The sequence below is a fragment of the Aricia agestis genome, chromosome 8 (assembly GCF_905147365.1).
Source record: "Aricia agestis chromosome 8, ilAriAges1.1, whole genome shotgun sequence".
In the NCBI taxonomy this organism is placed as follows: Eukaryota; Metazoa; Arthropoda; class Insecta; order Lepidoptera; family Lycaenidae; genus Aricia; species Aricia agestis.
Window position 1 is genome coordinate 7,384,382 of NC_056413.1, and position 16,137 is coordinate 7,400,518.

The 16,137-nt window shown below is 41.5% G+C and overlaps 1 protein-coding gene across 1 annotated transcript in view; it reads left to right on the plus strand.

The window, feature by feature from the left end:
* The window catches only part of LOC121729515 (protein Wnt-11b-like), a 30,496-nt gene that overhangs the window by 12,609 nt on the left and 1,750 nt on the right, over positions 1-16,137 (plus strand). Inside the window, exons 2-4 of the mRNA XM_042118052.1 lie at positions 2,877-3,112; positions 8,942-9,152; positions 11,886-12,161. Coding sequence (XP_041973986.1) covers positions 2,877-3,112; positions 8,942-9,152; positions 11,886-12,161 — 723 coding nt within the window. The remainder of the gene's footprint in view (positions 1-2,876; positions 3,113-8,941; positions 9,153-11,885; positions 12,162-16,137) is intronic.

Sequence of the window (16,137 nt, forward strand, 5' to 3'; positions counted from 1 at the left end):
CCACGGCCCGACAGCGAGGCCCCACGACCCCGCGACATTTAGACACGGATATCGGTTTCCGAGCCGATCGGGAATTAATACCGCGACTGCGACCTACAAATGTCGCTAATTTTAAATTTATTACGACTAGCTTATTGGAAAGAATTGTTTATTCTATATGAGGAAATCGATGATCATTAAAACGTGTCATTATATCTTGATACTTTATAGTTTTCTTTTAACACTGAACACACCATAATATTAGAGCCTATAAAAATAATTCTCAGCTGGTTAATATTTATTTGGGATATTTTTAAACAAACTAAGTACTTAAACTGTAATGGATTTTTAAAACAGAAACCGATTTTGGTATCAATGTAGAGTCTAAACAGAAGTAAGGGATTGAAATAAGTTGGGGGTAGAAATACTAATAAACGCATAATATAATATGATGGAAAATATGCTTCATCAAATCCGAAATCGTCCAAACGCATTCAAACATGAAAGAGAACTATTCGCAAAGTATTTATAGAAATCCTATAATTTCTGCGAAGTTAACCGCTTTCGTTTGTGGGACTTCCCCGAACGAGTCGCGAACTTCCCTATCGATGTCGGAAGCGGAACTCAATCACGTCCTTGGTTTTCATGAAGCCAATGTAATACGATATTCCGACGAGGATATAACCCATATATTTTATACGCGAGTACCGCTCCGCGAGCCTCCCGCCGCGCCGGCCAGGTAGTACCACTTGCCTGCCCGCCGCCGCCACACGTAAGCCGCTTCCCTCCTAGCCCCTAGCTCGCTGCACGCCGCACGCAATATTACGGCACTCTTGATACTTCCATCACAAAAATATCTTAGATTTCCGATTACAAAATAAATAAAATTAGCACTTTATCTCAAACAAAGTTTCGTTTGTTGCAGAATATACATGAATTCGTTTGATGTCCCCGCCGTCTATAATAAATAGGTTTTATGATGAGCCTATTTGTTGATTTGAGACAAATTAATTCTTCAATTTCAAACCTATCGGAGATGGTCGACAAGATCTCCTCGGAGGCTACTTTCAAACAAGAGAGAAAAAAGAGCATCGACTCCTCGCTGTACGGAGCGACGCTATTCAAGCCGAGCCTAGGGCTGGGGGTGAGGTTTTCGCACAGCCAAGAAAATATTTACCACGAAAATATGCCATCCTCGAGACTTCGCAGTCACATGTCTCTTCCGAATCTAGGTAAATCTGAGCAAAAAGTCACGACCAAGCTCTCCGGCCCGAAAATCGAGGAGATAGACGACGACGCGGACGACGAAAAGAAGGACGGATCCCAAGACGTGTCCACGGACACCATTGGCCAGTGGGTGGTGGCGCACCTCAGCAAGCGACCACATTTCGACGACACCGGACACGTCCATCCGATGGATTTTCTGGACAACGTCAAATACTACATATCCGAGCTAAACATGTCCCCGGAAAAACAGCTGCCGTTTGTCATATCATGTCTCGACGGGGTCCCGCTGATGTGGGCCAGGTGTTTCAAACAAGAATTCAAGGACGTGCGGACGTTCTACGACGCGTTCGAGCAGGAGTTCTGGGGGCCCGACCGCCAGAAAACGATCCTGTACGACATGAAGCTCGGCAAGTACGAGGAGAGCAAGACGCGAATGAGCATGTCCGAGTATTTTCTGTACAAGGTGTCCAATTACAAGCATCTGACGCCGCCGCCTTCGGACCTGGAGATCGTGTATTCCCTGGCGGCCCACTTCCCTCCTGCCGTGGAGCTGGAATTGCGACTGACACCGAAACCTACATTGCGCGAGGCGTACACCCTTCTCCGGCGGCGGGATGGAGAGGCGAACGATTTCTTGCCCAACTATTTGTACGACATGTGCGAGGCGTTCCAGAAACACCTGCGCCCGGAATCCGCGCGACCCTCCACGGAGACAAAAGACCAAAGTACTGAACCGAGAGAAAATAAAAAACACTAACTTGCGAAATGAGTAAAAGTACTCTAGACTTAATTAGTTTCACAAAACACGTACCTACTTAGCTAGGTGTTTCTTAAGTTCTTTAAGCAACAAAACTTACTAAGGACTTAATATAACTCACAATATGGTTTTCTTATTTCTATAGAGTTAAAACAGCTCTAGGAATTAGGTATGTTGTAATTCTTATTTGTAATTCAACTGTAAGTATAAATTTTAAAGTAAATAAAAATATTTTATTGTTATATTTTTTCATTTCATTCGTGTTCTTAATTTACGAAAAATTGCAGTCTACCGTTATAGAAATACTTTTAGAAATGTAGAGTAATGAAATTTTAAAAGTACTATATTCTTCCGCATTAAACTATAAAATTTCAATAATTTTGTAAAATATTCTTATGTATTTTTGCAATATACAGTTTTATTTATGATAGTAATAATCAGCGCGAAATAGCTTTCGCCTAGTTGCTCTGAGCACTTCTTTTATCGAAATGATGACTCGACGTCCCCAAGTCCCAACGTGCGTCGCGTCGAGTAAATATCTAGCAACATTGTAGGCTTCAAAATAGGGGCCACAGACTTAAAACCCCTTTTACTGTCAATACAGGACCCACGTTTCACACCCTTCAACTAGCTTCCAATAACGTCGAGACGATAATATATTTGGCTCATGCTCCACCGTTTTTAGACTTACCTTAAAATAACATTTTAAAACCTAGAAATAATACACCTGGGGAGGCATACGTTCAGCAGTGGATGGCAAGAGGCTGATGATAATGATGATGATGATGAATAGACCTAGACATAATAAAACAAATAGGGACATTCAGATTACGTTATCGCCGGCTTCATAAAATACGCATGCCAGTTTAATCACAACTGATCCATGTCAATGCTGATGCTGAAACTGTTGCAGGGCCCTATACGAGAACGAAGGCAACTGGACGGAGAGCGACTGCTGGGAGGCGCGGCGTGGCGGTGCGCTGTGGGACGGGCAGGCGCGCGTGTGCCGCCGCCAGCCGGCCGCCATGCCGCACGTCGCCGCCGCAGCGCGCCTCGCCCGCGCCGCCTGCCGCCAGGCCCACGCCGGCGAGCGCTGGAACTGCTCCTCCGTAGAGCTCGCGCCTAACTTCACGCCGGACCTGCTCACAGGTGACTAAACAATCTGATATGGGCAACTCTTCTCTTAGAGCGCTTACAGACGAACGGCACATGTCGACGGCACGCGTCGACGGCAGCCGTCGACTGCCGTCGATTGCCGTCAGCAAGTGGCGCGTGCCATTCGTCTTTATGAAGCCTTACATAGAGCTCGCGCCCAACTTTAAGGCAGACTAGCTGGTAGGTATTACTACAAAAGACAGAAGATTAAAGAAGCGAGCCATAGCGTAAGTACTGTAACTAATTTTCTATCGATTGGAGAATCCGGTAGCGACAGCATTTCTTCTTTTTCTGCATAAATTGTGCGTAACAAAGCTCACGGGTAACTTAACAAGATACCACATAGTTACCTCAAAATCGAGGGCATAAAAGTGTTCGTGGCAGACCAGAGAACGTCGAAAGAGAAAGAAATAACCTTACGAAAAATATTCACGACAAAAGATTTCCCCCTTTACTGCCAATATTATATAAACAATTATCTTAATGTCTGTGGGGACGGAATACATTATATTGTAATTTGTACTCTTCATTGTACATCTCATTTCCTTCCATCGATTATTTGACTAATTTGAACATAATATCTCGTCAACTCCTTTCAAATCTTTGCAAAGTTCAACAAAGTAAACGGAGTGATTTTTCTTTGTGAAACGAAACGCCGGGTAAATGAATGGATGGCTTTAAATCCTTAGCCGATAAACTCTCGGAACATTAGTTGAATTGAATTACGAGCTATTCACATGCCCGACGCCGCATCTCCGATTCCATTTCATTAAAGCTTTGTCCGTCGGACTCCGGCGGAGCGGCTTCCGACAATAATCACCAGATAAGGAAAGTTTGCCGTCTTCAAACGAGAGTGGCTATTGTGTGAACGACGCGCGGCGACTAACAGCGCCCTAGGGCTGTGCGGCGTCGTAACGTCGTGCAAGGTTGTGCGGCGCGTTGCGTTGCTGTGCAACGTCGTGCAATGACGTGCGTCGTCGTGCCACGCGTTGCGCTGCGACCGTTGTGCGCTCTTTGTGCGCGCCCGTCGGCCGGAACGAGCCCTTTCTCCCGTTCCGCTCGGCATACACTCGTACATTTTTGTTTATTTATCGCTTCTCGGGTAATTAACTTTGACAAAATTCACCGTTTTATCATTTTAAGCGTCCCGTAAAATGGTGAACTGATTAATTTAATGAATGGCATCCGGCACTCAGAAAACAATAGGTATTCCTTCATTGTAATAGAACACGTTACTTCCTTCGTTAATCGTTAAAATTCCACCGCTTAAAATTTATAAATACATTTTACTTGCACATTATTTAAAATTTTACATCTACTTTAGAGGTATAAAGCCATAAACTTTTCATGTAACACAAGTTTTAAAGTACTTGTTTAAACCGTAAATAATTAATTATGATGAAAATGTAAATATGTATTAATCACGAATTCACGATACAAATAGTTTATTGCTCCCTGACCGCTCGCCGTGCTAACACGTGCTACGGCCTACGATCGCCTTCGTAGCACTGCTACGAGCTATTCGTCAATGTTCGCGAGTCCGCTAAAGCTTTTGTAGCAGTGCTACGGGCGCGTAGACCACTCGTAGAGGTCACACTGTCTACGCGCTACGGCTTTTTCATTAGTGTGCAATACATTTTAATTTATTGTATTTAAATAATTTGTCGTCTATTATTACGTATTTTAAGAGAATTTTAATATTCAATAAATACCTATAATATAGAGTAATAAAATTCCTAAAACTAAATATAGTTTTAGGAATTTTCGTCGCAAAATTTCTAAAACTATTACATCGCCTAAGTTTCAAAATAAAATTCGCCCATATTAAAAACAAATAACAGGACTGTCGTGACGCAAGATGCGTACGATCGCCAATAAAGTTTCCCAACTTTAGTACTTTGCGAACAAAATCGTCGAAGTTGCGAAAGTTCTAACGTTTTTGAAATACGGTCCGTAATACTCGGGCAGATATTCGAGTCGACGAGTCCACAAAGCAGTGCTTTCGTGTCTCCTTTTTATCGATCCTTTTGAATTATTACGGCCGTTCCTTAGCAGTACATTGCGTGGCAACAAAAGGGAGTCAGCGCCGTTTACGGAGACGATAATCACTCACAATAAAATACTGCACGTTATTAATTCCGCTAAAATAAACTTACGTATCGCGTTATACTCTAACTGCGCGCGGTCACGAACTGCGATGATACCAATCAATTAGATTTGGCCACTTAATTATAATTGCCACGCGAAATGCGAGTACTTACGGCCGAGCACACACCTCCCTCATTAAAATAAGTTCTACTTTAAATTATTCTTACGTACATTAATTTTATTGTAATTGTAATTTGTAACTGATTCTCTACAAGAAACGTTATTATAACGTTACGAGAACATTTGAGATGAAAGTTCTAAACTATTTTATGAGCATAATCAAAACATAAAAATACTTTCAGCTGGGTGAAATTTGCGAAAAAGTATTTCGACCAAAACGAGCGTACAAAATATGAAATGTCTTTTTGTGCTTTTGTAGTTGGACACACATTTGTTTGGCAGCGATCGCACTCGCCTCTGTGTACGCTCGTGTGCTCACCGCAGTGAGCGCTACTTACGGCGGGCTTTGTTCCGGTCGCCGATGGAGCCGCCGTCTAACCACTTACGGAAATGAATTGACACTGAAGACTGTCGGTCACAAACAAACCCGTTACATCTCGAGAGCTCGCCGGATACATTTTAATTAAAACTTTTGCAGAACAAAGTCTGCGGTCTCCGACCCGAGATAATGAAATTATCTTCTAGTTAGCTACTTATTAAAAAGTTCGTTTGATTATTTTACGAAATAAGTTTTTGTTGTAAGATGCTTGTTAATTTTAAAGTTAAATTTTGCTTTGTCAGCATTGTGTCCACGAAAGGTTTTTACTGTTGAACTTTTGAGTCACGTAGGTCAATAAGCTTCTTAAACTTTAATTCATCAAGCCCCATACGGTCACAATAGAAATTCTATTGTGTCTCGTTTTTCCCCGATCGACGGGTAAATTGTAATTTGTAACTGATTCTCTACAAGAAACGTTATTGTCATTTTTATACCGATTCTCTTATATATGTGTAAATCGATATTAAATTAATATAATGAAGGCTTATATAATAAATAAATGTAGTCTAGTGACTAGACTTTCAACTTGCTTTCAACTGACTAGGCTCTATAGTCAGTTAAAAAGTTAGTTGATGAAATTTTGATGATTGTTTCTACTTGTCTAATATATTAGACAAGTAGAAACAATCATCATACATCATCATACATATAAATAAAATTGGAGTGTCTGTTTGTAATACTTATTAAAATAACCGTTTTTTACTACATGCATATGAATATTTAGACGGTACTTACACCAAAATAACAATTTTTAGAATTTTCGTCTGTCTGTATGTCTGTCTGTTTGTTCCGGCTAATCTCCGAAATGGCTGGACCGATTTTAACGGGACTTTTATTGGCAGATAGCTGATGTAATAAGGAGTAAATTAGGCTACTTTTTAACCGACTTCCAAAAAGGAGGAGGACATATTTTTACTTTTTTATTTTTTACCTATGTATTTTACATTTTGTTGACGCGAACGAAGTCGCGGGTAACAGCTAGTCTAATATATAATTTGATGTAACATCATAAGTATTAACACCAATTCATTATAATAAATGTAGTCTAGACAGTTAAAAAGTTACTCGTTGAAACTTAGATGATCGTATCTGCTTCTCGCATGTTATTCGATCTCACTTATCAAGTTATCACATATGTCTTTCACGTGATAAAAAAGTTCAACAAGCTAACATACATCAGTCAGTAATCCGTATTGACGTTTTGATTTCCTGTCGCGAGCCGGCTACGGGCCGACGTTATCGACTGCGATCCATCTAGATTCGACTCGCTCGGGCTACTGTGAAATGGACAAAAGATTTAATTACACGGCTGGATTAAGCATGCAGGGCGAGGGCTCGGGAAACTCACGGCCCTCTGATAACGCCCTTCATCCGCGATGCGTCTGCGGGCCCTATCTCTCTACATCTTGTCTAATCTTCGTTTATACTTTATACGTGGAAGAGCCATGCTTCGGCACGAATGGACCGGCTCGACCGGAGAAATACCACGTTCTCACAGAAAACCGGCGTGAAACAGCGCTTGCGCTGTGTTTCGCCGAGTGAGTGAGTTTACCGGAGGCCCAATCCCCTACCCTATTTCCCTTCCCTTCCCTCTCCTATTACCCTATTCCCTCTTAAAAGGCCGGCAACGCACTTGCAGCTCTTCTGATGCTGCGAGTGTCCATGGGCGACGGTTGTTGCTTTCCATCAGGTGACCTGTTTGCTCGTTTGCCCCCTTATTTCATTAAAAAAAAAAATACTTTAAAGGACGCTTAAACATTCTGTATATCAAATGTATTTTATTAGCAATTTAAAAATATTAATATTAAGGTTTTAAGAGGGATATAAGTCGCTATATGTTTTTATTGTCTAGTTTACTTAAAATAAAAAAAGTTAAAGAATAAATAAACATCTCATCTAGGCTTTTAAAATGCCTCGTTGATATTGTAAAAGCACATTAAGAGGTGCTTATGTATTAACATATTACATTCTAACACCGACGTCTTGGGATGACGTTTTAACCCAGATTTATGTGGAGTGTAGCAATTAGCGCTTGAACCTCTTGACACAGAAATGTAAATGTGAGGTGGCCGCTTTACAATTGATAGTTTTTTTGTCCTAAGCTAAGATACCTTAGATATTTTCCAGCCATGTTGTCTGCAGGTTACTTGTCCTGATTAAAACGACTATGTACCTAGTAGACACTGTATCTATGTATTGCGCTATTTGTCTCTTACTACTTACGTAACAAAAACCTATCTTTCAAGTTTATCGATTGAGCTTTTATATCTTAATTCTTATCCTTTTTGATTGGACTTCTATAATATCTTAATCGTCGCAGCCGACTGGTTTAAATAGCCGTACAATCAAACAGCTAGCCCTTTGACTGAACAACGCCATTCAATCACACGGCTATACGTCCCTTAGCCGACTTGTTGACTACAACGTTCAACACTACAGCTAGACGACGCTTAGCCAACTGGTTTTTTTTTTTGTTTTGGCGGGGGGCTGCGCCCCCCGAGCCCCCCTTTTTTAATTTTAATTCACTCGTATGTGCCTCCACAATTTTTGTCTCTTTAATAACACTTGTAACTTTTATTAACTACTTTCTTTCCGAAAAACAACCACAAACACCAACAAACACCTGCTAGTTGACGCCATATTGTAAATAAAACGCACCTAGCGCCGCAGCGGTGCGCGCTGAACTACTTCAATTAGACGGCGGCTTTAGAATCAGCTGTAGTGTTGAACATTTTGAGTGACTAAAATATTCAATATAAAAGCTAGACGTGTGATTGAATGGCGTTGTTCAGTCAAAGGGCTAGCTGTTTGATTGAACGGCTATTTAAACCAGTCGGCTGCGACATATACACCTCTATGTAGGTGTTATAGGTATTGAGCGTTGTACGATATTTTGTTTTAAAATCTAATCTCTTCCGCAGTGTAGCAGGAAAACAATATTAATGTTTTCGTGCTCTATCCATCACCTATAAAAAATTCTAACACCCAAAAACCAATAGCAACCAACAATTTATTATGATTAACTTTATTCTTCAACTAATATAAACATATTTAAAGTTATAACGCTAAAGCAGTATGTTTGCCACTGTCTATTATTTTGAGATCTTTTGTAAACAACGTTCTTTGCTAATAAATGATGATAACTAATTATTATTTACGACGCATTCCTACTGTAGGTACCCGTGAACAAGCGTACGTGTACGCGGTGTCGGCGGCGGCGCTGGCGTGGTCGGTGGCGCGGGCGTGCGCGTCGGGCGCGCTCGCTGCGTGCTCGTGCGCCGCCCCGCCCCGCGCCCCGCCCCGACCGCCCCGGCAGGCCGCGCCCACCGAACCACACGCGCGCTTCAAGTGGGGCGGCTGCGGAGACAACTTTCAGTGGGCTGAGAGGTCAGTCTGATATTAATTAAGTTACCGAAGCGGTAGTTGGCATCAGTAGAATCGACAGACAGAGAGAATCAGAAACAAAATTGTATAAAAAATTACAAGGCTCTGGAATAAGGGGACCGGCATATTCCTGGTTTAAATCATACCTTGAAAATAGAGTTCAAATAGTACAAATAGAGCATTACAACGACAAAACTAACGAAATCACAATAATAAGATCGCGAAAACAGAAAATAAACTGTTCCATCCCACAGGGCAGTGTGCTAGGATGCATATTATTTCTACTATATATAAATGACCTACCTAAATTTTTGAACAGAAAGATAGCTTTACCAATTTTATTTCCAGACGACATATCCATACTTATAACATACGAAAATAATAGTAAATTGAGAACTATACTTCAAGATACGCTAAAAAAAATTAATGATTGGCTTCAGGACCACAACTTAGAAATAAACTATAGCAAAACTAAAACTATTGAATTTAGATCATACAAAAAACCACCTCTCAATATAAGTACCACCTTCCAAAATACAAACCTAGAAGCAGTAGAAACTTTTAATTTACTCGGAATAAACATTGATACACACATAAACTGGAAATCTCACATAGAAAAAACTAAAATAAAACTATCAAAATTTACCTACGCGCTCTATCATTTAAAACACAGTACGGATACAAAAACAGCTCTTTCAGCATATTATGCATATGCATATTCTTGGTTGAGATACGGAGTTATTTTGTGGGGCAATAGTGTCAATAGCAACGAACTATTTATATTACAAAAAAAATGCATCCGAATAATAGCCCAAATAAAAAATCGAGACAGCTGCAGACCATATTTTATAAAATATAACCTTCTAACACTCCCTTCCATATACATCCAGGATATTTGTTTATTTGTTTTTAAAAATAAAGACTATTTCACAAAAATAGAAGAGACTCACAACATCAATACGACGACACAAAAACAAATTACACCTATCCTACTCTAGAATAAAAATGGTAAAAGCACTAATGGCAGACGCTTTAAGGAAACATAAAACATTTGAATGTTATAAAATATATATTTATGAAAATAGAGGATTGATAACTTCTTCCATGTCTTCAGTTACTCTTACATAATAAAACTATTATAATTATTCTCTGACAAATCAATAAAAAATATATATTAATGGTCTTTTTGTAAACTTAGTCATAACAACTAATAGATGACATCACAGAAAACGAACATCACTAAAAGTAGACACCAATATGAACTAATATTTGACATAGAACATTACATTACAATTTACATTTTTCCTAATATTAGGTGTTTATTTGCCGTTTTTTTTAAAGATTTCATTTACTTCATCATAGTAACTACATGCATATGAAATATTATCCACGTTGTCTCCAGATTCTATCCATTCTTCTTCCATGCTGAAACTATCTTTCCTCTTATTTTTATTTTTCATATTTTTTTCCTAGTAAATTTATTTTCAGTCTTTAGTCTCCATGCTTCTCTTGCCTCTTCTTTTTTCTTTTCTCAGCTCTCCTTTTACTGCTAAAAAACTAAAGCAATCGATTTTAGATCAGTACAAGGTCTAATATATCCATTTTTAGGTACAGTAGTTCTAATTTGTTAGTTTGTTAATAGAATTATATTTTCAGAGAATAGTGGTGATATTTGCAGTAGAATAAACTACAAAATAACTTTAGTATGTATTGCAAAACTAAAAGATGAGATCTATGTCATCTATTAGGTTTTTTACATTTTCAAAGAACTAATAGTAGACATCCTTTATATTGTTAAGGAAAATGGAAAAAAATCATAAATGAACATTAAATTAGTGTATACAACATGACCATTAATCCAATGAATGTAATTACAAAAAATCAAATAAATGTATTCAAAACTTACGTGCAAACTTTTGCCTTCTTTAATCTATTTGTTAAGAAATTGCCGCGTGTTGACGCGGTCACATTATTTACGAAAACTGATCCCATTTTAAAATTTTGTTCCCGAAGGCGTCCCAAATATATTTTTTCACATCAACAGATAGCTTGAGAAACTTATAAAATTTAAAGTGTTGAGAAAAAATTAGAGTAATTCTTATTTTTATGGTATTTTTGTCGTAAGTGTCATCTATTAGTTTCGAGTCTACTATTAGTGCTTTTACCTTATATGTCCGTCAAAATTTACAATAAATTACCAGATTTCCTAAAAAAAGAAAATAAATTACCCTCGTTTAAAAGAAAACTAAACACATGTCTAATAAAACACTGCTTCTACTCATTAGAAGAATATTTTAGTATTGATTTGAGTATAAGTTAAGTTCATAAAATATATTAAGTAGGTATTATTAATATTTTATGATAATATAATACCGCTGTGATAGTACTAATGTACAAGATAATTTAGTTTAATAATTTAGAATACCATAAAAATAAGAATATACTTACTTGAATAATAATTATTAAAATGATAATTTTGTAATTGTTTTGCAAACGCCCGAACAAGGCATAAGTTGTATATTTCGTCAATGTATGTTGATTTATATATGTACTTGGTTGCAAATAAAAAATTTGAATTTGAATTAAAATATATTCTGAACAAAAAAAATATTTAAATACATACTTTCACATTCCACTACATGAAAGCTATGTAGTAGCAACTGATTAGCAGTTAATTTGAACGTTAACGTAAAGATTTAACTAACATAATATTATGCAACAATATTTTTATTATAGATTTGCCAAGCAGTTCCTAGATTCGCATGAAATCGACGTACGCGATGGGAAATACGAGGAGGATTTTGAGATAGAGTATCACACTACTGAAAAAACGACGACGACGACGACAACTACCGAGCCGACGACGTCGCCGCCGGTGGTGATTCTGGTGGACGACCAGCCCGCGCCCGCTAACACCAGCATGGCGCCGCGCAAGAAGGGCCGCCGCGGCCGCAAGCGCCTGCCGCGCTCCCCGCGACGCGGCCGACCAACGAGGAAAAGATTCAGACCAAGGTGCGAATTACCGATCTATGCACCAATTTTTTTTTTAATTTTTTATTATTAAATAAGGGGGCAAACGAGCAAACGGGTCACCTGATGGTAAGCAACTACCGTCGCCCATGGACACTCGCAACATCAGAAGAGCTGCAGGTGCGTTGCCGGCCTTTTAAGAGGGAATACGCTCTTTTCTTGAAGGTTTGCAGGTCGTATCTGTCCGGAAATACTGCTGGTGACAGTTCATTCCAGAGTTTTACAGTGCGCGGCAGAAAGTTACGCGAAAAACGCACTGTGGAAGACTGCCACTCATCAAGGCGATGAGGATGGTATGTTTTTCGCGTGGGACGATAGCGAAAAGTTGCAGGTGGTATGATTCCGAACAATTCCTCAGAGCACTCCCCGTGATACAACCGATAGAGGATGCAGAGTGAAGCTACATCTCGGCGTAATTCCAGGGGGTCCAAGCTGTTCGAAACACTATGGCAGTCAACAATTCGAGCAGCCCTTCGTTGGATACGATCCAGAGGGAGCAGTTGGTATTTTGGCGCCCCTGCCCAGAGATGAGAACAATATTCCATATGAGGCCGAACCTGCGCCTTGTAGAGTTGTAGGCGTTAGTCCGGACTGAAGTACTGTCTCGCTCTGTTAAGAACAACAAGCTTCTTCGAGGCTAATTTGGCCTTACCCTCAAGATGATATCGGAACTGGACTTCGCTCGATATGTTGACGCCAAGTATCTCAATGCTAGGGGAGATGGTTAAAGATGTGCCCTCGAAACGAGGATAAACGACCATTGGTAACTTTTTAGTGGTGAACGCGCAGACTTGTGTCTTGGTGGGGTTGAATTGGACTAAGTTACGTCTACTCCATTCAGAGACCTTCTCCAATGAATTCTCCACCTTAGACACAAGTTCGTTTCGACTCTCAGTGACATTTTGCCGAGAAATATTGGGGGAGCCGGTATATACAGCATCACCTGTAATATCATCCGCATAGCAATGAATGCCGTTGGTTTGTAACATGTCATTAATATACAGTATGAATAGAGTAGGCGATAGCACACAGCCCTGAGGGACACCAGCATTAACAGACTGAGTTTCCGAGCATTCGCCGTCAACTACGACCTTTATGCTTCTGTCTGCTAAGAAACTAGTGACCCACTTACATAATTTCTCGGGCAGCCCGTATGATGGAAGCTTTGATAGCAGCGCTTTATGCCAAACCCGATCAAAGGCCTTCGCAATGTCCAAACTAACAGCCAATGCCTCTCCCTTCGACTCAATTGCCTGAGCCCAACGATGAGTCAGGTATGCCAAGAGATCACCAGCCGAGCGACCCTTACCCGGAACCCGTATTGTTTGTCGCTTAGCAATCCCTGGCCGTCCAAGTATCGAAGAAGCTGGCTATTGATAATGGATTCCATTATCTTCGAGAAGAGGGAGGTTATAGCGATTGGTCTGTAGTTGGAAGGATTTGAGCGGTCACCTTTTTTGGGGATCGGGTGCAACAAGGCTGTCTTCCAGGAAGCCGGGACGATGCCAATGGAATAGGAGAGCCGAAAAAGACGCGTCAAGACCGGAGCCAACTCTGGAGCACACTTTTTCAACACAATAGGCGGGATTCCGTCAGGCCCTCTCGACTTTTGGATATCAAGGGAACAGAAGGCTTTTCGCACTGAGCGCTGATGAAACCGAATATCCGACATGATGCTCGTGCATCGCGGTATGGTCGGCGGTTTCTGCCCCCCGTCATCCAGGGTCGAGTTTGACGCAAAGAGCTTGCCCAGAAGATCGGCTTTGTCCTTTGCGTCCTGGGCCAACGATCCATTTCCTACGTGTAGGGATGGTAGGGTTGGCTTGCAGAAATTTCCTTCAATAGCTTTGGCCAGAGACCAGAATGCACGGGTTCCCGTCACTTTTTTCACTCAAGTCTCTTGCCAATTCTATTGACGTGCTGTTGCTTTGCCCGAGTAATCTCTTTCTTGAGGGACCTAGATGCAAGGTTGTACTCCTTTTTATATGTGCTGGTATTTAAATCCCGAGCAGACACTGCGTTGGCCCAGGATTGGTGTGCCTCCTGCTTCCGGCGAGAAGCTTTTTTGGGGGATGAACCAAACCAGGGACGAAATCTGCCGCCAGTTGGCACTACAGAGGTCGGAATGAAAAGTTCCATCCCCTGCATCACCACATCGGCAACAGAGTTGGCAGTGTTGTCGGGATCATCCGGCGAGAAGCACACGTGCCCCCAAGGATAGGATGCAAAAAACGACCGCATCCCATCCCAGTCTGCTGACTTGTAGTGCCACACACGACGGTATTTAACAGCGCGCTGTCTTAACACCGTCGTAAGTGGCACAGAACTCCTAACAAGGCAATGATCCGATGAACCAAGTGGTGCGGTTACGGATATTCTGTAGCCGTTAGGATTTGAAGTCAGTAGGAGGTCCAACAAGGAAGGATTCTGACCTTCCACATCTGGGATTCGCGTAAGCGTAGTAACCAGTTGTGTCAAGTCGTTCGCAAGGGCAAAGTTGCAGACAGATTTCCCCGCATGATCAGTATTACTGGAATTGAGCCAGTCGGCGTGGTGGGCATTAAAGTCGGCAAGTATTATGATCTCTGCGGATGGGATCTGCTGCTGCACAAAATCTGAAGCAGCTTGCAGGTGCTCCAAGAGTCGGTCCGTCTCGGGGTCACCACTATGGGACCTATATAGGCACGCATAGACGCGACGGTGGTCGTCGCAATCTATGCGGAGCCATAAGTTTGATAGGTCCATGACCTCAAGATTGCTGAGGTGGCGAGAGCTGATATCATCTCTGATATACACACACACTCCAGCTTTGGGTAGAAAGGAGTGCTCGAGGTAATACCCTGGGTGGGAAAGGTATGATGTGTCACTCGGAGATGATATCTGCGTCTCGGTTAAAAAAGCAAAGCCGGCTTTGCCGTCTCAAGGTGGTAATGGACGGCATTAAGGTTGGAGTGTAATCCCCTGATATTACAAAAGTCCATGTTTAATATCGAGGGGGGTGCCTTTGTGTGTTTGCTCTTGCCCCGAGCAGATTGGAGCGCAGTTTTGCCCTCCCCAGAATACGAGGGGGGAGAGGAGTTCCTGAGCCTGGACGTCCACAGAGGGATTCTCCAACGCAGTTGGTACCCTCCTGGGGTAACAAATTGTTTCTCAACTGCGGCATTTCTAGGGGGATAGGGGATTGGGCCTCCGGTAAACTCACTCACTCGGCGAAACACAGCGCAAGCGCTGTATCACGCCGGTTTTCTGTGAGGCCGTGGTATTTCTCCGGTTGAGCCGGCCCATTCGTGCCGAAGCATGGCTCTCCCACGTATTTTTCACACAATTACACATCAGAGAAGTTGGTTCATAGGCAGATGGGGGACCAACGTAATTTAGTTGCAATATGTCTAAAGCGGAGAATTGACTACCGGGCCGCCCGTCACGGGCAGGTCTGTCGCATGTCTGCTCGTCAATTCCTAGGTACGGGCACAGACATGCCCGCTGGCCCGTGCCCGCAGCCTGCCCGCGAGATCGCATTTTTCCCGCGCGGGCACGGGCAAGTCTGTACATGAATGGTCGCGACGGGCGGCCCGTCGTCATTCGCGCCTTGGATAGCGACTGGAGTGCTCTTAAAATATTATTTTAAAACATATTTTTGTAAACAATACAAACACTAAACTTAGGAATGAAGGCACAAAACAATTTTGACATTCGTTTATTTCCATTTACCGGTCGTATCCTTGTTTGTAGAAAGTTAAAAGCAAGGATTACATGAACACCGATCTACGTAATGCCGCTAATACAGCGAACTTATTGAAAAATCCAAAGAAATCAATGCCGATGCTGATCTATCATTTGTTACAAAGAAGATTGAGTCCATGAGTCCACGACCGAGCTGCAGCTCTCTATCTATTCGACTGACTTTCCTGTTCTGTGTGTGTTCAAAAGGGGCAAGCACCAGACTTGTGTCAGACCG